This window comes from Podarcis cretensis (genome assembly GCF_951804945.1).
Source record: "Podarcis cretensis genome assembly, chromosome: 8".
Classification (NCBI taxonomy): Eukaryota; Metazoa; Chordata; class Lepidosauria; order Squamata; family Lacertidae; genus Podarcis; species Podarcis cretensis.
This window is the reverse complement of record NC_137177.1, coordinates 41,801,531-41,822,553: the sequence shown is the minus strand read 5'-3', so window position 1 is coordinate 41,822,553 and position 21,023 is coordinate 41,801,531. Positions and strand designations below refer to the sequence as shown.

The 21,023-nt window shown below is 44.3% G+C and overlaps 1 protein-coding gene across 1 annotated transcript; it reads right to left on the bottom strand.

The window, feature by feature from the left end:
* Positions 1-326: 326 nt before the first annotated feature.
* Positions 327-20,963, bottom strand: HSF4 (heat shock transcription factor 4). Its single transcript, XM_079988329.1, has 13 exons — positions 20,800-20,963; positions 14,193-14,301; positions 13,272-13,399; positions 12,013-12,137; positions 11,354-11,429; positions 10,270-10,334; positions 9,241-9,340; positions 7,150-7,274; positions 5,874-6,101; positions 5,201-5,306; positions 2,977-3,042; positions 2,062-2,168; positions 327-874 (listed from the first exon to the last, which is right to left on the bottom strand). Exons 1-12 carry the CDS (start codon positions 20,920-20,922, stop codon positions 2,109-2,111), a joined length of 1,311 nt encoding a protein of 436 aa, XP_079844455.1. The 5' UTR covers positions 20,923-20,963; the 3' UTR covers positions 327-874; positions 2,062-2,108.
* Between the last annotated feature and the right edge of the window lie 60 nt (positions 20,964-21,023).

The window sequence follows — 21,023 nt, the reverse complement described above, 5'->3', positions numbered from 1 at the left end:
TAGTTGGGAATGCTGCAAAAACAAGCTAGAAGAATATATATTAGAATTCTCAGCAGCACATCCAATTTTTCATTCAACCCTCCCCAAATAATTTTAATTTTAGCACAGTCCTTTTGTGTGAACGCGTAAGACATGCAGCTGGCTCCAAGCTAGATATGGCATTTGTCAAGCTGGTCCTGATATAATGTCACGGTTTGGCACAACAGTCAATATAGCACTATGTGCTGATGTAACCAAAATGGGGAATTAGGCACCAATAGTAAAACAGGAGAGATGAGACAATGACCAGGATGGTCCCTGTGAGATCATGGGACCCAGACTGAACATGGGAAGATACGTACCTTTTTACTGAGGTCTAAGATATCTCATGAGAAAAAACTGGACACAGAGCATTGGACAGGACCAAAGCAGTGTGTAGGGATCACCTCCTCACTCACTGTCAGTAGCAGTTCGGAAATAAAAAGCTTCATTTGTAGCATGATGGGAGTTTCAAAAACAGACAGATAATCCCTTTGACAGCTAACTGTCACTCACAACCTTTGACAGAGAAACAAAAATGACTGCATCACATTTGTGTATCTGTTATGAGTGACTGACTTCCACTTCTTTACATTCAGGCTGCTAGATGCCCCCCCCCGGGGGGGGGGGGAGGGAAGGCATAAATAGTTTAAGCTAAGCAAAAGATCACTCATCATTCTCATTCAGGGAGATCAGGTTCAATGGGATGTAACTGAGATTGGGATTTTAAAGTCCACAACAGGAAAGAAGGAAGGTGCTGTTCTAGACCCAGTGTAAAAAGATAAACTGTTTGGTACATTCATAGTGTTGCTCCTCCAAAAGTGCAGACAGATGCTTTCCAGAATGACGTCTCTCCCTAAGAACACAAATAGAAAATAGAGAATATTTCTACCAGTGTATTAGTTAACATGAATTGGCAGAGATCTAAACAAAATGTGACATAACATCTACTCTCTCAGAGGGGAGGATGAACAATGAATAAGACAATGGTCCATGTGATAGGTGTCAATGTTTTTATTTAGGTTATCGGATTGCTAAATCTTTGAATTTTAGAAGGCAGGTTAGACTGTAACAACATACAGCAACTCACTCTAACGCAGTGTTTTTCAACCCTGTTTCTGTGGAACCTCTGGGTTTCACAATCCTCTAGAAGCTCTGCAAAATTTTACAATGTCCTACCTCAGGCACTATACGTTCCCCTCTTGTGCCAGTCACAAACACACACCGCCCATGACCATGAATCATAGAAAGACACCTAACTCACCAAGTCTCAGATGGAAAGGTTCATTCTGATTTTTTTAAATGAACAATATACATTTATGAATATTCTTGATTTCTTAATTCCCCAGTGACCTTGAATACTTGTTTGCAACTGACTAGAATTTATAACAGCATCTTTGCTTCCCATACGACATCAAGCCAAGATTAGTGGAAATTAAGGGCTCGTTTCACATTCCCAGTTACCATTCCCAGTGCTGAGCTTTGAATCCATGTTCACAAAACATTATCCGAAATGTACATTTATCCTGTACTTTGTTATAAAGGACTACTGTTGGATGTATTGTTCCACAAACCATTTCTAATGCAACTCCAGTCAAGGGGTGAACACTTTTGCAGGGGTGAAGCCTGACCTGGCAAGGGTCCAAGGTGCACACACAAGCAGAAACAAATCTGACACTAAGGCAGGTTGATGTGAACTGCTAAGGGCAAAATGCTGTAAAATGCACCCAAAAACAACACTGAGTTCTAAGGCAGCAATGTGAACACACCCTAAGATTAAATGCTTCTGGAGTCCTGGCTATGAAAGTGTTATGTGCAAACAGAGTTATTGAGACGGGGCTTGCATTGCTGAAAATTGCACAGGAGGTAGAAGGTAGCACAGGAGGCCAAATGAAAAAGCAAAAAGTTCATTCTCTCTGAAATGTCACAACTTGCTGAATTGCTTGCAAAGAGCTCCTAATTAGGGATGCTTCTGCCAGCAAAATCAGCCTCTGCATGGTAGACTGTCACTTATCTGTGTGGAAGGTTAGCTATGAGCAGTACCTGAGCAAGAGGCATTAATTTGGGGATTTAACACTCGGGAGGACCTTTTATTTGCATTCTTCTCCAGATCCACAGTTGGCATCTGTGTCCTGATGCAAAAACACAAACTACAACAATGCACAATTATACAAAGGCAGGAAGAAAGGGGGGTTGTGACAGAGAAACCAATGAAGCAGTAACATTACATCTGCTGTACTGGAAATAGCTGTGCTAGGTAGGCAACTACCATCACTAAATGCAGAGAGAGGCTGTCTAAGGCCCAAAGCAGCTGTGCCTGGGCACGTGGCTACTATGTTCATGCTATTTTCACTAATATCTTTTGCACATATTACTTGGCTGGTGAATGGCATTGCAAAATTCAGAGAAGTGCATTAATGGAAGGATGACTGTGTTTTGGTTTGCATATTGTTCAATCTTGTGCAAGTTTGGTGGATTCAACTTTAAATGCAAACTAAATCAAATTTCTCCATCATCCTTAGGCAAATTTTGGGCTCCTAGGCAAAAGCCAACCCAGCCTTCTAGTAAACATATCCCACACCCAAAAGTATTTAGAGATTCACACTAATCACCTTAGAACATGGGCATAGCCAGGATTTATATTGGGGGGCAGGTTTATGTTGGGGGGGCAGAACCTCAGCTAAGTATTTTGTACTGATTAACTTGATGGGGGTGACTGCCCTTCCCCACACCCTCCCTTGGCTATGACCAGGCCCTAGAAATTTCCCCCTCCCCACTTTTCATGGGAATGAAGGCCAGGCGAACGTCTGTGTGGTTCTGTTTGTATTGTGTGGAAGGACTTTGTCCAGCCCTATCTCAGAGTCTCCTGCAAGTTCCTCCCAGTTCAATGCCACAGGTGTTTGGTGGTGTTCAGATGCTACCCCCACCCCTCTCCCATCCTGCACGTGCATGTCTTACCGAGGACAAATTGGCCTCCACATCATTCAAATTCCATTCACTTGCAGATATAGTGGGGTTGAAAACCTAAAACAAACAAGGTGTAAGATGAACCACAGCTAAAAAACATCAGGAGGATATAAGGTTTTTGCTTCATTTGATTCCTGCTCTGCCCACATTGGGGTGGGGGGGTATGTCAAGACCCTTATTACCCTAGGTGATAGCCTAGGTAATGGGCCATTAAGGGAACAAAGGAAATGGATCTGTGCCAGAAACAAAATGGGTGTGCTTCCCTTCCTCAACTGGCTAGTAGTTAGAAAAACAAAGGCCAGAGTGGAGAGTGCAGTGATTTAAGCTAAGAGCTGGAAGCCGGAAAAGCAGCACACTTGGAAGTCACAGAGAGAGAGAACCATGTTTGATTTCTGCTCAAATCCAAGGCTATGGCTATGGGGGAAGCAAGGCACTATTGGGGTGTTAATGCTGTGAGCTCCCCCCCCCCCGTAGGCTCCGGTTCTATATATGTATAAATAAACCATATATCCTAAATACATCACAGTCTCCACTGTGCCTCATTCTCAAGGAACCATGAACCCTGGGTAAGTGCCTGGACCCCCTGGAATCTCACTCAGATATCAGGGTGGCATCAAACTGTATAATTAATTCTACAGGTAGGATCTCAGTCATGGTGATTTCTGTTATTCAGATTGTAGGAAACAGTTTTTGCCAATTCTTTGAAAAATTTCTAGTTACGAAGAAGAAGAAGAAGAAGAAGAAGAAGAAGAAGAAGAAGAAGAAGAAGAAGGCGGCAGCAAAGAAAGCTATAAAATAAATGTAGATATTCTGCAGCCCCTGGAGGCCTTCAGAACAGCCTGTGTGGGTGACTGAGCAACCAAATTCCACCAGTGGCTGAATTTTGTTGACTCACCCAAACTCTGTGCACCGGACGGGGGCAGGCTAGGAAGATTGTGTGATTGTGATGGGAACATCTTGTGGCAGGGAGTTCCATAAGTTAATAATCGTGTATTGTGTACATTTCTTTCTTTTGCCTGAAATTTTCTAAAAGGAAAGGAAATGCCCAAATTTTGCTTACTCAGATTTCATTAGCCAAATTTCTAGGTTAAAAATAATAAAATGCTGCTGCTGGAGGGTGCATTTTGCATTCATTTTAATTCCAGAAATCTCTGCCAGCTAGTGAGCTTAATTGAGTCAGCCAAGTCTCAAAATTTTCCAGCAAAACCCGATAATCTCAAAGCGTATCTGTCAGGGGCTCAGGAGCAGAGACACAGGGAGGAAAGGAGATGGAGAGCGAAGGGGAAGAATCTGAGGGGAGTGTAGGAGAAGATGACAGTGGCCCGAGAGATTCCATGAGCCTCTCCAGCGAATCAGAAGATTCACAGAAGGGGGCGCCGATGGCCAGGGCAAGGGGGGTCCCAAGGGGGATGCTCCAGAAGCAAGGGGCCAGCGGGGACTCCCAGAGCAGCAGTTGGAGATCAGGACCAGCTTCCCCACCAGAGCGTAGTGGGGGGGAAGGATCCCAGGTATCGGGACCAGCGTCTCCCCCAGTAGGGAGAGAAGATGAGTCAGAACTGGCCACGCCTCCATCGCAGAGTGAGGGAACGGAGGGGAAGTCAGGTCCAGCTAGCCCCCCCGAGGGGGGAAGCAGTGACAGGAGCAGTGTAACGGTCAGGAGGAAGGTTGCTGGCTGGGCGTGCGCGCCAAGTTCAAATGTACAGGCGCGCGGGACAGCAGGAAGCACGGATTGGGAGCCAGGTCCTAAAGCCCGCCGGAGGGAGGGGGAAGAATCCGGGAACTCAGCATCAGAAGAGTCCAGAAAGGGCAACACCCCAGCGGACAGGCGGACCCAGAGGAGGAAAGAGCAGAGGAGGAGGTGGAGCAAGGCGAGAGTCTTAAACTGGTGTCTGGGGGGTGGAGATTCAGACGGAGCTTCGACGGTCTAGGGTTTAAGACGTAGAGCTGCACGCCATGGCTTTGAAATAGAAACTGAACTTCAATAAAGACTTTTGTATATAACAACGACCTGGCGTTGGTCCTCTGTGAGCTGGGACTTTGGGCAGCCCCGACAGTATCTTTTACCATTTACCATTCAGAAACCAGTTAGGTTCAATGTGTGTGAGGAGTTTATGGATTTGAAGACTTGTATCTGCTCTAAGGGTGGCTTCTACAACTTTGAAAAACAAGAATGATGGAACTATAAAACTCTTATCATGGTTAGACAAAAACTTACATCCAAAGGACTGGCAGCTTCAAGATTATACTGCTGGTTTCTCAGTAGGTTCTGAAGGCCTTCCAGATTCAAATCAGCACCATCTAAAGGATCAGAGATTTCTGCTCTGTGAAAACACAAGAGGAAGAGTTGCCCACTGGGATTCAGGTTAAGCATTTGTATAACAGGTGGATCAACACTCTTTCCCCCCATCTGTTGTCCAAGGAACAGAAGGCAAGGGCATGGTGTTTTGTCTTCCCCCATTTTATCTTCATAACAAGTTTCTGAAGAAAGTTATAGGATTCTCCTATGAGTCTCATGCCAGGATCCACTTCGTAGCTTAACCTGGAATTAGGTTAAGCTATAGACCAAGAATGGGGAGCCTGTGGCCCTCCAGATGTTGTTGGACTCAAGCTCCCATCAGCCCCAACTGGAATAGCCAATGCTCAAGGATGATGGGAATTGTAGTCCAGATCATACAGAGGACCACACACTCCCCATCTCTGCCATAGTTCTTTTTGCTGTGATGAGCACCTAAAGAATCAGTGTTTTGCTAGTTGAATCCTCAGGATCCCCTAAAGCACAAGCAAATATCTGCATAGCTGCAACTATTAAAGCCTTCATGCAATACTCTCCACCCACAAGCAATGAAACAGTGTGGTGCTAGAGCACATAGTGGCGCTCCTCCCCTCACCTGTCTAGAGGTGCCCTTCTGCCTCTTCTGTCAAGTGTCTGCAAACTTGCTGGCTGTGGCACATCGCAGCTCCCTCTGCCGTCTAACACAGACTGAACCATGGCAACAGGCAACACAGGAGGGTCTGAGCAGACATTACAGCCAATCAAGGGGACAGCAGGATCTGTGGATGCGGCTTTCTGCTCAGGGCTAATGGGTTCTTCCTTGACCAGCAGGAGGCAGGTTTCCCTGAACCAAAGACAAGTTTCAGCGCCACCCTGATGCTTTTTTCCTTTCAACTCACTCCAGGGCCAAACTACGAACACAGCAGAAACCAACGTGCATGAAAGTCAGTTCCTCACCCATATCAAGAGGACGGTGCAAAATGGAGAGTAGCAGTGGGCATGAATACAGTGTGGTATCATGGTTAGGGTGTTGGACTAAGCCTGTGGGGCCAGGGTTTAAATCTCCAAGCAGCCAGGAAACTCACTGGGTGACCAATCACTGTCTCTCAACTAAGCCTACCTCACAGGGCTGTTGTGAGGATAACATGGGGAAGACGAGAACCATGTACACTGCCCTGAGCTTGTTGGAAAAAAAGTGGGAAATAAATGCAATAAAATAAATAAATATTGGAAATGCTAATTGAGACAATGGGGGAGGGGGGACTGAAAGGCAGAAGTGGCAGGGGGAACCTTTTTTGATATTCTCACTATAGGCAGAGTCCATCCTGCAAAAGCAGCATTATAAGCAGACGACTGAGTATAAATCCACCACTAATGCATTATTATTGCACCAGTGACGTAGAATTATAGAATCATTGAATTGCAGAGATGGAAGGGATCCCAAGGGTCATCTAGTCCAACCCCCTGCTATGCAGCAATCTCAACTAAAGTACAGTGGTACCTCAGGTTACATACGCTTCAGGTTACAGACTCCGCTAACCCAGAACTAGTGCTTCAGGTTAAGAACTTTGCTTTAGCATGAGAACAGAAATCGTGCTCCGGCGGCGCAGCAGCAGCAGGAGGCCCCATTAGCTAAAGTGGTGCTTCAGGTTAAGAACAGTTTCAGGTTAAGAACGGACCTCCGGAATGAATTAAGTACTTAACCCGAGGTACCACTGTATCCCACATGTTGCAGAACACACACAGGAGTGGGGGGGAGACAAAAACCACCCGTCTGGAGGAGCCCCTAATGGCAAAGCTGGCACTGGCCTATTCAGTCTCCTGTGGCATTTATTTATTTCTGTCTCCTACATCCATCCATGTTGCTCACTAAAACACTTGATTTTTCTTACCTCTCCCTGTTGGAAGAAAGCTGCATGACCACAGCATTAGATGGCGACACTTCAGTAACATCTGATATTATTGGTCCTCCGGGGACAGCAGGGCTGTTTAAGCATGAAGCAGGTTCTGCAGATGGCTGCAGGCAAGGATGGGGGGAAAGACATATTTTTAAACAATGCAACAGTAAAGCGCCGTTGTAACAGTCAGCGGTGCAGTTGGGTAATGTTAGCCTATAGACTTAAGTCATGTGTGGGGAGCTGCTCTATATACCAGTAGTACCTGCACCAATGGGGACGCGGATGGCGCTGTGGGTTAAACCACAGAGCCTAGGACTTGCCGATCAGAAGGTCAGCGGTTCGAATTCCCACGATGGGGTGAGCTCTTGTTGCTCGGTCCCTGCTCCTGCCAACCTAGCAGTTTGAAAGCATGTCAAAGTGCAAGTAGATAAATAGGTACCGCTCCGGCGGGAAGGTATACGGCGTTTCCGTGCACTGCTCTGGTTCGCCAGAAGAGGCTTAGTCATGCTGGCCACATCACCCGGAAGCTGTACGCCGGCTGTACGCCAATAAAGCGAGATGAGCACCACAACCCCAGAGTCGGTCACGACTGGACCTAATGGTCAGGGGTCCCTTTACCTTTACCTTACCTGCACCAATTGGACAATATTAAATTTGAGACCACTTCAAGTCATAGAATCACAGAACAGTAAAGTTGGAAGGGAAGCCAAGGGTCAGCTAGCCTTGCAATGCAGAAATCATAGCTAAATAATCCCTGAGAGGTGGCCAACCAACCTCTGTTTAAATATCTCCAATGGAGGAGAGTCCATTCACTACCTTACAAGGTATTGAACAGCTCTTAACATCACCGTCAGAAAGTTCTTCCTAATCTTGAGTCAGAATCTCCTTTCTTGTAATTTGAATCCTTTGGTTTGGGTCCTACCCTCTGGAGCAGCTGAAAACAAACTTGCTCCATCCTCCATTGGCCAGTCCTTTAGATAACTGAAGATGTCGATCATATCACTTCTCGGTCTACATTTCTCCATGTTAAACATAGCTAACTCCTGTTCCTCATAAGGCTCTGCACATGTTCAAGCTTGTCAATATCCTTCTTAAACTGTGGTGAATACCCCTCAATTCCTGTAATCAATAAAGTTGTGGCCTAATTTGACCCATTAAGCTTAAACTCTTGTGTCTTGTGTCTTTATTTCCTTGGGGGGGGGGGGGGACTTGCTACGCAAGTGTTTTTTCCAGTCAAGTTTATTTTGTGAACTTTATTGCTCACTTTTTTAAACAAAGTAACTCCAAGTGACTTACAATACAAGAGAACCAAACAGATAAATACATTGAAACTGGGATAATAGAAAACAAAGAAAAATCTAAAAGGCAATTCTATTTTTTAGAAACTGGATTAAAACATGCCCCCCTCTGAGGCCACAGATGATTAAAAGCCAAAGGGCCTGGTGAAACGGAAATGTGCTGCCTACAAGTTGCTTTTGCAAAACATGGAGGCATTCTTGAGTGGAACAATCTGATTTAAATGAATTAGAATTTAAATTTAACTGAATAATTGATTAAATTTGCATAGATGCGAACATGAATAAAGCAACTACTGTATCTTGAAGCAGGGGGGTGGGTGGGCGGGGCAGAAGCATGACTTCTTTGCTTTGAGATGAAGCACACAGGCCCTTGTTTCAGCAGGGACCATTTAAAAAGAGGAAATGTTTCCTATATGTGAAAGAATGTCTGCTTCTTCATAGATAGCATCTGCTGTCACTCACAGTGTTTGCAAGTATCTGTACTGAAAGGGTAACCTAGTGTGGCAAAGCATGTGTTTCGCATGCAGTAAGTCCCTGGCATCTCTAGTAAGGGCTGGAGAAGTCTACCATCTGAAATCCCAGAGAGCTGCTGCCACTCAGTGCTGTACACAACAAATACTGAGCAAGATAGATCAGCGATCTGACTCAGGGAAAAGACAGCTTCAGGTGTATGTTTAAAAATAATTAAAACTTTTTTAAAAAAAATGTTTGATTAATTGCTAGCACCCTGCAAATAAATAAGAGCAGGCAAGAAGACTAAATTAGATGGATGTCATCCCAAACTCACCGACTGGATGAAATAGGAGTCATGAATGGGATCCAAAGACAAATGCTTCCTGAACTTTGTCATTTGTGGAGTAGAGTTGCCATCATCCAGCATAAGAGGTCTGTTGAGAGAAGGAAGCCCAAATCCTTAATCTCAGTCACTCTGATGTGTGACTTGTAAGAACACTATCAAAAGCTCATTGGTTCTGGGGGGTGAGTGTTGAATCTTTCCGGGGGCAGCTAAAGGAAAGAACAGCTGGTGCTTCTTTGGGGCTTTAGGAGGCTTCTCAGCTGATCAGGTGGCACTTGGAAACACAAACACACGGAAACTGCTCCATGAAGTCCAGTCTCCCCACTCATTCAAAGCAATTTCCACAACACCAGCCTTCTTCAACCTGGTGCCCTCCAGATGTTTTGGACTACAACTCCCATCAGCCCCTGCCAACACTAGTCACACCACCCCTCGCTCACAAATACAGCAGCTTGTTCTCTGAGCCCAGAGCTGTGGGGTTGCTACTCCTGCAACTAGAGTCCTAAATTAGACCTCCCCTTGGTCTACTCCAGCAAAGCAGCTCTAATGTTCCTAGGCTGTCCATATGGCAAACCATCACAGGCCTTCCCTAGACTTTGCATCTGTTTACAGCCACCTAATAAGCTCACCTAATAGGCTTGGCAGTCCCATAGGTGCACCTCCCCCCCACCCGCCCCCTGTAATGATATTACTGGAAAACCTCTCTGTGGTTTCCACAGGGGACCTTGCCTCCACTCCCCTTTCTCTTCAAATTTTCTTCTTTCAATCCCCTGTATACCACTAAAACAAAGGTCACAGCAAGCTGACAGGGTGGTTCTCCAAGGGCACTGAATGAGACCTGTCAGCAGCTCTGACTCATCAGTTCCCAGCCCCATTCATTTTTCTGTCACCATGGTGCCCAGGTCTGGTGACCTACCACGCCACTTGGAGCTAAGCTGGGAGGGGGGGTTAAAATGAAGGGTGAGCCCCCAACTAGTTTCTTGCCCGTGCATGTCCATGCAGTCACATGAGGGTACTTACAGCTTTCTCTTTATTCCAGCATTGCTGGGGCTGGATTGGAGCTGGCCGAAGAGAAACTGAATCAGCTGTCAGGGGAAATCAAGGTCAGGTGTTTGTCAGTCAGCACAGTGATTCAGCACTCCACCGTCCACCTCTCTGCTCACTCAAGGAGGAGCTCCCTTCCGGGGGAAGGAGGGCTGCAAGCAACTGCTTTGCATGGAGAAGATACATGCTTTGCATGGAGATCTAGGTTCAACCCTCAACATCTGTAGGTAGTGCTTTGAGAAGCTCCCTAACCTGCAGTCCTGGAGAGTCACATCCAGTCTGTGTAGACAACACAGATCTAGATGGAGCAATGATCTGACTTGATGTAAGGCAACTTCTTATATAAGGCAACTTTCACATTTCCAAAAATGAAGGACAGGGGCAGGCAAGATGAGACAGACATGGCCATCTTCCTCAACATGAATGTAAGCATACATCAAAAGTGTGCACTCTTCAATGAATGCAGTGAACATGCAACACTTGGAATAGGAAGGGACTCTTGGGGAGGGTGGTCATATTGATAGATGCTACCCTGCCCAGGGGCAACAGAAGGCACCCCAACTTTGTACCACATTGGATCAGAAACCTGGGTGATTCCTGAGATGAAATGTAGCTATCCTAGTCTTGAAGCATCTGCACAAATTAGGAAAGCTTGTCTTCTTCAGGCTGTGAGGGCAAGGACAGATGGAAGAGTGTGTGTGCAAGTGTGTATAAACATGAGGCTTTGCATGGCTGGAATGTAGCCTATTGTACAGAGGCAAGAGTCCATTCTATTGCTCCACCCACTTTTGCCTCTAACCCTGCCCAGCATTGGCATGTGGCACCTAAGAGGTTGCCCATGTGGGAATGCCGCTCATGAGGAAATATGCCCTTTGGGTTGAAAATGTTCCCCACTCCTGTATCAGATGAGCCCATCTGTCGCACAGAACCACATTCTCCTGAGTTCCTTGAGAAAGCCCTGACCATTGACCATGTGCCAATTTCAATGAAGCCAACCGCCCCCCAATCTGCAAGTAGCAAATACTCCCCACCACATTATTGGCATCAACAGAAATGTTACCTTGTTGATCACTTTCTCATGCTGTGAATGATTCTGCCTGAGACACACAACTTCCCTCCACAAAACTTCATTCTGCCTGAAAGGAAGAGAGAACCGCGGGCTGAGTCTCTGAATGAATCAACAGTGAATGCGTACTTGTAGGCCTTTGTGATTCTGGCAGCAATCTTAAACAAACCTACGACAGAATAAGCACGACTGACCTCAGCGGGACTTATTTCTCAGATAACATTTATAGGATTGCACTGACAATCTGGAAATCATAAGTGCCAGTAACTTTTGTTTCCCTTACTAAAGGGAGGGGAAGGTTGTCCTTAGAGAACCTTAAGAGTTTTATATATAGATATCTAACTATGAGGCTGCATCAATTTTTGTTGTCTTCTCTCTTTGGGTCCATTCGGACCCCTGCCACAACTCCTGCCAAGATTGGGCACAGTCCTTGGCCCTTGCGCTCACCCAAACTGGAGACAGTCTACAGTTATTTGAATGTCAGGCCTTAATCTTTGACATAGAAATCGTAGGTTTGACATCTGGAGTAAAGATGGGCCCATATTCAGGTAACTGCCATAGAATCATAGCACTGTGGAGCTGGAAGGGACCCCCGAGGGTCATCTAGTTCTACCCCCTGCATTGCCAGGATGCTTCTGGTAGCATTCACTTACTGCTTCATGTCCTGCACCTGACACTCCATTGTCTCTTGCTGACCCCGCAGGATCTGGATCTCGTACAGTAATCTGCTAAGGTCTTCTTGGCGCATCTTGGTTTCTTCACTTTTCACAATGGATACCTGAAGAAACAACCAAAGAAAGAAGCAGAAATAGAAGGATACATTGTGCAAATGTGTGAGGTAGGAAACACAATCCAGGGAACGCTAAATGCAACTAAGGCCCTCTTCACCCAGTACATTCCTGAGCTTTTGCAAGCGTACTCCTAAAAATGCAGTGGGTGAATGTCAGGGAAACATAAATACATTTGCTGGCAAGTGTTATTTTTATCTGGTGAGGACACCTTCCCTTGTCCAGAGCCTGGACTATGGCAGGGGCAATCCCTGATGTCACATGATCTCTCCCAGGTTTAGATAATCCTACAGAGCTCAAGCTGGGAAGGAGGGTGGAAAATAAAATAACAACAACAACAACAACAACAACAACAACAACAACAACAATATAATGCTTGCTGTTTTAATGGGTTTGTTCACTGAATATTTTAATTGTGGATATTGATTTTAATGTTTTGATGCAATTATTTATTGCATATTTTAATGATGTGTAACTATATTTTGGTAATTGGTTTTATACTTGTAAATCGCTTAGAAGCTGTTTTGGCAATTAACTGGTATCTAAATTAAATATAATAATGATAATACCATGTAGTGTATGCAGCTGCCCTAAGTCCCATTGGACTCAATGCTGCTTTCACTAGGACTTGATGGGGATGAATTTTTTTTTTTGTATTGGGCTACTCTTACATTGGGGGACGTGGGTGGCGCTGTGGGTTAAACCACAGAGCCTAGGACTTGTCAACTGGAATGTTGACGGTTTGAGCTCCCGTTGCTTGGTCCCTGCTCCTGCCAACCTAGGAGTTGGAAAGCACATCAAAGTGTAAGTAGATGAATAGGTACCGCTCTGGCGGGAAGGTAAATGGCATTTCTGTGCACTGCTTTGGTTTGCCAGAAGTGGCTTAGTCATGCTGGCCACATGACCCGGAAGCTGTAAGCTGGCTCCCTCGGCCAATAAAGTGAGATGAGCACTGCAACTCCAGAGTCGGCCATGACTGGACCTAATGTTCAGCGGTCCCTTTATCTTTACTCTTATGTTATGTATATGCCACCTGCATGGTAAGAGGTAATTCCTATCCTCTCCCAAGCAGGCCGTACGTAGCACATGATCACAACAGCCTAATAGTTACTTGCATTTCCTACCTTCCTTTTGATGTGCTCAAGGAGGTGTTCATGGCCTTGTAGGAAATAAAGGTGCTGGAACTCAGTGTCATCACGTTCAGGCTTGACAAGGCCGCCTTGTTCAATGTTCACCACTTTCCTAAAGCCATCTAAATGGAAAAACAGAAGCCTGGTGAGAAGCAGGAGGGTGGGTGGGGCGGGGTGCTGATTTACACATTAGGTATACATCTATGACTGCACAAAAGTGTGGATGTGGCAAACATGTGCTTGTGAATCAGTGTGCCAGTTCTAGAGGACAGAGGGAAAAAAGCATCTGTCAAAATCCCAGATCAGCAATAAGTCTACATCTTCAATATTTCCACTATTCCCACTTTGTGTGGAGCCCCCAAGAAGGTGGGAGGCAGTGGAGAATTCTCAGTGTGCCTACCCTGCCTCCTCCAGATTAAAGGAGCCCCTGGCTGTGGACCCAGAAAAGCGAGAGACCAGTGGTCTCTCTCCCCGCCCCGCCCCCGTCTCTTGCTTCCTTCATGTTGAACTCTTGCTAGCTGCTGATATATAACTTTTTATTTATGTCACTATTATTTTTATCTCAATTCTTTGAAGAGAAGTGAAATTTAAAAACTGGTATCCCGTTTATTTCACCTTTAAACTGTGCCTCTTTGTGGTGCTGCTCACCAGTACAGAGTACCTGGCACCTTCTTTTTTCTTTTTTTGCTGCTCTTGGCAGCCATTGTATGTGAATATATCATAAACTTAAATGCCTCTAACAAACATTAACTTACTAGGTTGCCAAATACATAAGTCAGCTCTAGTGCTTCTGCTTTTTAGGTCTGGTAACGTACTAAAACCACATTTTAAAAGTACAAAATTCATTTTAATCATGACATTTCCTCCATCATACAAGCAAGACTGTACTTTCTAAATCTTGGGAATGTTACTTACACATGTTCAGTTGTCGCACAAAGCTGGCCATATTGTTGTGTTTGAAATACTTAGGCAGCACCTCCTTGGCAAACCGACTCTGATCAAAAACATGGAAGCTGGAACCATTCTTTAAAGGAAAAAAAAAAGAGTTAAACAATGTTAGCTACCTGCTCATTACTGTAAAGCTCTAATGCTAAACAGATTCTACAAATATGTGAAACCGGATTAATAACAAACCACCATTTTCAAACAAAGGACAGGCTGAAATTTGCATCCTGGCTGCCATTTCTGAGGTGTGTTTGTTGGCGCTTTAATTCACATTTAAATACTTGAAAATCTAAGAGTGAGGCTTGTGGTGCCTTAGAGATGTAACAATATTTTATCATGACATTTCAGGGAGTCAAGCTCACTTTGTCAGATGCATTAAGCAATATCTTAGTAGGCAAGTATAGAAAGGAGAAAACTGTATGATGAATGACAATGCAATGCAAAAATCGCAGTCACTAACAAACAATGCCTCTTGGCAGAGAACCACAGGCGACGAATGTGTGGGGCTGTGGGTGCTCCAGCCCCCACAACTTTCCCTATGAAGAGGCAGGGCACCCACAATTTTTTGTGCAGGACCATGCACGTCACGTGTGCAGGTGTGGGTGCACCTGATGTCAGCATGCCTAGCTCACCCCCCCCCCCCCCAGGAAACCCATTGCGCCCAGCCCAGCCGGGCACACTGAACGAACCATCTTGTAAGCCAGGTTTTATTTTCTCAGGTGTGCAGTTTGGTACCTCAGCACCAGACAGGCACTTAAGTCTGCTGTCTTCATCGTGAAACACCAACCCATAAGCAGACCTCATTGCTGCAACATCCTACCTGATTTTTCTACCAAAATAATAATAAAATCTCCATCCAACCCCCGTCCTTCCCACTTTGTGTATCATTTTGCCTGATGGAAGTTTTGAAGAACTGGAAAGGTCGCCACATTTTTGTGACTTCTTGGTTTGTCCTAATAAAATTACAGTATTCCTTATCTTTGGAACTTTTTTCTTATGGACCACAAGGCTTCCCTTGGTTTTTTTTTATTATGATCTGCCAACAATACAAACACTGTAGCATGTAATTAACTGTGGTTCAGTGTTGGCGGTTCAAATCCCCATGACGGGGTGAACTCCCGTTGCTCGGTCCCTGCTCCTGCCAACCTAGCAGTTTGAAAGCACGTCAAAGTGCAAGTAGATAAATAGGTACCGCTCTGGCAGGAAGGTAAACGGTGTTTCCGTGCTCTGCTCTGGTTCGCCAGAAGAGGCTTAGTCATGCTGGCCACATGACCCGGAAGCTGTACGCCAGCTCCCTCGGCCAATAAAGCGAGATGAGCACCACAACCCCAGAATCGGCCACGACTGGACCTAATGGTCAGGGGTCCCTTTATCTTTATGTCTGTTTCTTAGTAAAGTGTGTTATTTATTTAAAATCCCAAAATGTGTACACACAGATACCCTGCATATATGTATGTAGATATAACACATACTCTTAACTGTGGGCTCGTTCAGACTTTGCTCATCCTGCACCTAGAAAGCGTGAATCCAAGAGGTTTTTCACTTGTGCTGTGCTTCCTAGGCACAGATCTGAGTGGTTTTTTGTTTGCCTCACAGGTTTCCCTGGGAAAACATGCTATTTACTGCTAAATCAGAACAAACAGCAATCCGCAGAAAACCTGATTGCCATTTGGGCCGACTCGGCACTAAACCGTGGGTTTTCTCTGGGGAATGTGCCTGGGCAAATGGAAGCATGAACAGGCCCAGTGTGTGAATATCAATATAGCTCCTCTTCCCAATTATAGATCTCGGCACATTACACACTACTAGTTTCCAATTTTAAATAGGGATCAAGCTTCCTTGCTAGAAGGTGGTGGTAGAACAAGCCCCCCCCCCCCCGATACCCATTCAGCAGTAATTGTGTCCACCACAATCTGAGGGAGTCCGCTCCACTGCTGAGCAGCTCTTACCATTAAAAGCTCTTCCTTTACTGATGGCTGCAAGAGTTGTTATAGCTAGGAAGTGGAAGTAGCAAAGTGAATATAAAATGGAAGAATGGTATATAGAGGTGTGGGATATAGCTATTAATGATAAATTAACATGTGCTATTAAGGTAAAACAGAAAATATGCAGGAGAAATTATTCTGAGGAGATATGGAAGGTATTTGTAGAATCTGTACTGTTAAAACGGAAATGGGTCAAACCACCGCAAGAGAGGTTGAATTTTTGGGAGGGTGGATATTTAACAATGGAATGGTCTTGGGGGTGAGGTGCACGGTTTTATTTTATTTTTATTTACTATTATTACTTTGTTAAATAAGTGTCTTCCTAATGTTTCTGACCTCCTTAGTCAGCAGTGAAAGTTAGCAATCCTCCAGTGAACTGCTGCTGTTCAGACCCCAGTAACCCCAGTACTGACAAAATAACAGTTTTACTCAGTTCTTTTTTTCTTTAAAAAATGTTTATTGGTACTCTCATTTTCCTACTCATATTGTAACACTGCCCCCTCAATGAGACCAAACTTAGATTCACAAAATGTTTAGGGGTTTGCGTACCCCTGCATACCCCCAGAAAAAAGAACTGGTTTTACTGGCTGCCGCAGTCAAGTGTAATTCTATAGTGCTAAAGGAAAGCAAGTAGCCCACAAGCTTCTGTGAAATATGCACCTCCACTATTTTATCAAATGGTCCATTAAACAAACTTTAATAAAATGAGGTCTACCGTATTTTAGTGGACGGCAAGAGACTGAACTGACCCCAGAGGGACTCATCAGGTAAAGGTGGAACTGGGAAATTCCATGAAAAAGTCAACTTACAGAACCATTTTTCATTTCTATATATAGTTATGGTGTTCTGTATCCCTGTAAAAATAATTTCCCAGTTTCATTATCTGAAAACAGTTTTTCCAAGTAGCATCCAGCTGCATGGGACACAAGGTGACCCAGAATGTCTCTATTTCCCCATCTAATCTTCAGTTAAAGACCTCTCCAAGTAAATAGACAATAGGCTCATAATCCTTTATTGTATTGACAGTTTTGCTTTCCCATTTGGTAAACTGAGAAGAAAATTTGTGTTAGGAACACAGTCAGATGAGATTAGGACAATAAAACCTAGTTGGTTGAGTGGCTTACATTGGTCAGAAAAACACATGCTCTCCCCCCCCCACACACACACCACCAAATGAAAATAAAAGTGATGTTCTGGTTTAACTTTATTCTCTTCTTTGATTTCATTAGCATCAAGATGTGATGCTCCCTGAAATGTGTTTTACATGCAAAGTTCTTGTGATCAACATTACTCCATAATGTGCAACTTACATAGCATATATGTTTATGTGTGTGATTTAACTCCCAATTCATACTTGCCTAACATCTCATGTTATGTAAGACAACAGATGTGTGTGGCAGGGGCCAGTTTGACATAGCTTCTCCAAAATGGAGAAGTTTGGGGTGAAGGCTGTAAAGGGTCTTCTAGGCACAGGAAGAGCTTTTAAACCCCATGTCACTGTCCTAGATTAACATGCTTCCCTGCTCTTCCTCCTTAAGCAGGTAGAGAACTTGGGAAACTTTCGACCATGGCTTGCCATGCCGTACAGATTCAAAACTGGGGCTAACAAGCAAGTTTCAGAAACCACAGTTTCAAAGGTGGCTTGTTTGAAATTAGGACTACTTAATGTTAACCACAGTTTATTGGTTCAGACAAAACACACTGCAGTTGACTAGAAGCAAATGCTTTTAAGTCCTCCTGCGATCATGGAAGAGGCTGGAGAGGATGATAGGTTCATTTACATCTTACCAATCCATAGTTTAGTGAGGCAGTGGGAAACCTCCAGCATGTTCAGCCTAATTAGACCCACATCATCAGGGCGCACTGGGCAAATCCCACCCAACTTTTCAAGGCCTATCATCATGTATGACATCAAGTATGGAAAAGTTCAAGCCATGGCCAAAAAGAAGAACTGGGAATGCACATCAAGTGTACTCCTAATTCTTTTCTTTAAAGTCGAGTCACCTAGTGTTGTGGTGACATCAGGTTACTGGCGAGTGCAAGAGCACAACATCCAGTCTGCTGGCCGGATCCTCTTAAACACCCACAGTTTACTGGGATGTCCAAGTGCAGTATGAGGGAGATCAACTCAGTCCCAAGTAGGATTAAACATTTGTCAACACATCATATTTGTGTGCTTGTGCACATATATGTATCTAGAGCAAAACAGTGCATTTTAAACTTTTTTTAAAAAAGTACCGTTAAAATGGTTTTGCAAAAGGGCAGCATTCTATGTTAGTCATGGAGCAGACCGACATAAATCATTGTGTTAACATAAGTAAAGTCTGTTGGTTTCAATGGGTCTAAGTATGACTTAGCTGAGCACCACCCAATGTTTCAGAATTTACATTTAATGTATTTTTTACTTTTATGGAATACAGTTATCCATATTGAGAATGATAAAACCAGACCATGAACCAGTTCTCAGTTAGAATTTGCTCAAGATGCAGGCAGGATTTTTTCTCTTTTAAATTCACAAACAAGAGTGGTCTGAAAGGAGGGAAGAGAATGAACCAAAGAAAGTACCCCGGCTCACTTTCTTTCTTTCCATCATTACTCCCAACACAGAGTTAAAACATCCACCCTGAAAATAAGATTTAAAAATTCTCACCCACAAATTTAACTACTGATTCTAAAGTCTGGGTTGAGACATTTAGTGGGTAATTTTATAGAAAAGTCCTGCAGATTTGAGCACCGCCACACTTAGAGGCATTCAAGACGTATATCCCATGTTCAGAGGTCAGGTGAAACTAGTTAAATCCTACTAATTTCTGCTTCCAACAAAAACAACCCCCAACCACCCCCCCCCCCAGCAAACATTATATTTTCTCCATATCAGCCAATTACCATTGACACACTTCATTATCTGTAATCAAAATAAACTAGCAGCACTTTTAGGTTATAAGATAAATGAAACAGTGGCCAGTAACGTGCAAAAACTAATTTTTACAGCCATCAAGAAACGCTTCACAAGCTATTAAAATGTAGCAAGTGAAAGTATAACTGATTGGAAATTAAAATCACCATGGAAAAATAACCTTTGTGCATACCCTCCAACATTTCTCCAGTGAAAATAGGGACATCCTAAGGAAAAGTGGGACATTCCAGGATCAAATCAGAAACCAGGGCAGCTTCTCTAAAGCTGGGACGTCCCTGGAAAATAGGGACACTTGGGGGGTCTGTCTGTGTGCTGCACTGATCCTCACAGCTTCCCCTTGCCCAACATGGTGTCCTCCTGATACTGGTGGGCCCCAGCTTCCAGTGAGCCAGGGTGGTTTAGTGGTTAAGTTAAAGTCTCAGACTAGGACCTGGGAGACCAAGGTTTAAATCTCCCACAAAGCTCACTGGGTGACTTTGGGCCAGTCATTGCCACTCAGTCTAGCCTACCTCACACAGTTGTTGTGGGATTAGATGAGGAGGGAGAGAACAGTGTATGACACACTGAGCTCCTTGGCAGTATGACCAATGGTCACAGATTATCAGGCAGCCAAAGAAGGTATTTGGAAGGCACCAGGTTGAGAAAGGCGGGAAGGCCCATTGCCTTCCTATGCAAGATGACAGCTATGAACAAACAGTTGTGAAATAAACAAACAGGTGATCAAAAGAGCTCCAGGAACAACTTGATAGGGGAAGGCAGCTACAATTTCATGCAAACAGTTGGCATGGGCAAATCTGACAAATTTCAATTTCTCATATAGTTTTTTGGATCAGTTTGCAATTTGTTGGCATTTCAGTGCAAGTTTCTCCTAGTATGCACATTTTTGCAAAACAATGTTCCTTAATATTTGTATATTAATTATTATTTGTGTAATTATTTTAACTAATATATACATTCTTATGTGCACTTTACCAATTTTTTTTGCAAACATTCCTTGGCTGGAGAATTTCATTGCAAAATTTGGAGAATTATGGATTTGAAGGATGGCCATGTCTTGGTTCACATATTGTTTAGGAAAGTGAGAATGAGTTTAAGCTCACCTTTAAATGTGAACCAAATTGAATTTCTCCCCCCTCACCAGTAGACAAGCAACTGATGCAGAATGAAGTGCTGGGGTTCTGGCCCACAGATTGTAGGTGGGGAGTTGCATTTCCAAGTGCTCCCCAGTGGGGAAAGCTCTTCACAGACAACAAATGAGCACATCAAGCTTAGCACACAGCATTCTCCCTCAGAGGTAGAGTTTTCTCCCCAATATACTAAGCTTATTACATTCAGGAAACTTATGCTGGGAACATGGAACAAACCAGCTTGACACTCCAGCCCACCTACAGTCTGAAGCACTGTAGCCCAGAATTCCATCATCTCAAGTCTGTCTGATGCACAAACTAGACCTTACATTTGAGCAACCCCACTGAACTCAACACGGCATAGAAGTAAACATGCATAAGACTGGTTAGGTTAGGTACCTGAAAAATACCAGTTGTACACATCACTCTCGGAGACCACTGCGTGGTTTCTGGCTAACAAAGCCCCTGTAAGTTGCACATGACACACAGTGTCCTACAAGGGCTTGTCAAACACCAAACTAGCAGCTCCCAACATTAGTTGTACTCACAATACTCCAGCAGATGAGATGGTTGGTCTCAGGATCTTCTACCAATGTCCACAGCTTGGTGAGGAACGCTGGTACGTTGCTGGGGTAGCCATCCATAGTCAAGGAAGTGGATGAGTCCTGCATAGTTTTTTGTGGTGCTCTGACTACACTAGTGCCATGATCTCTTGCCCCACAGCAAAGCTCCCTTTCCTTTCTGTGCGTGTGTCAGAGGGAGAAACAAAACC

Bases quoted from the DNA above. Each gene is read 5' to 3' on its own strand.
- HSF4 (XM_079988329.1), bottom strand. From the start codon at position 20,922: ATGCAGGACTCATCCACTTCCTTGACTATGGATGGCTACCCCAGCAAC. The intron at 9,341-10,269 runs GTAAGTACCCTC...TTCTCTCAACAG, and splicing joins GCTGGAATAAAGAGAAAGCT to ACCTCTTATGCTGGATGATG. The intron at 5,307-5,873 runs GTGAGGGGAGGA...GTGTTTTCACAG, and splicing joins AGAAGGGCACCTCTAGACAG to AGCAGAAATCTCTGATCCTT.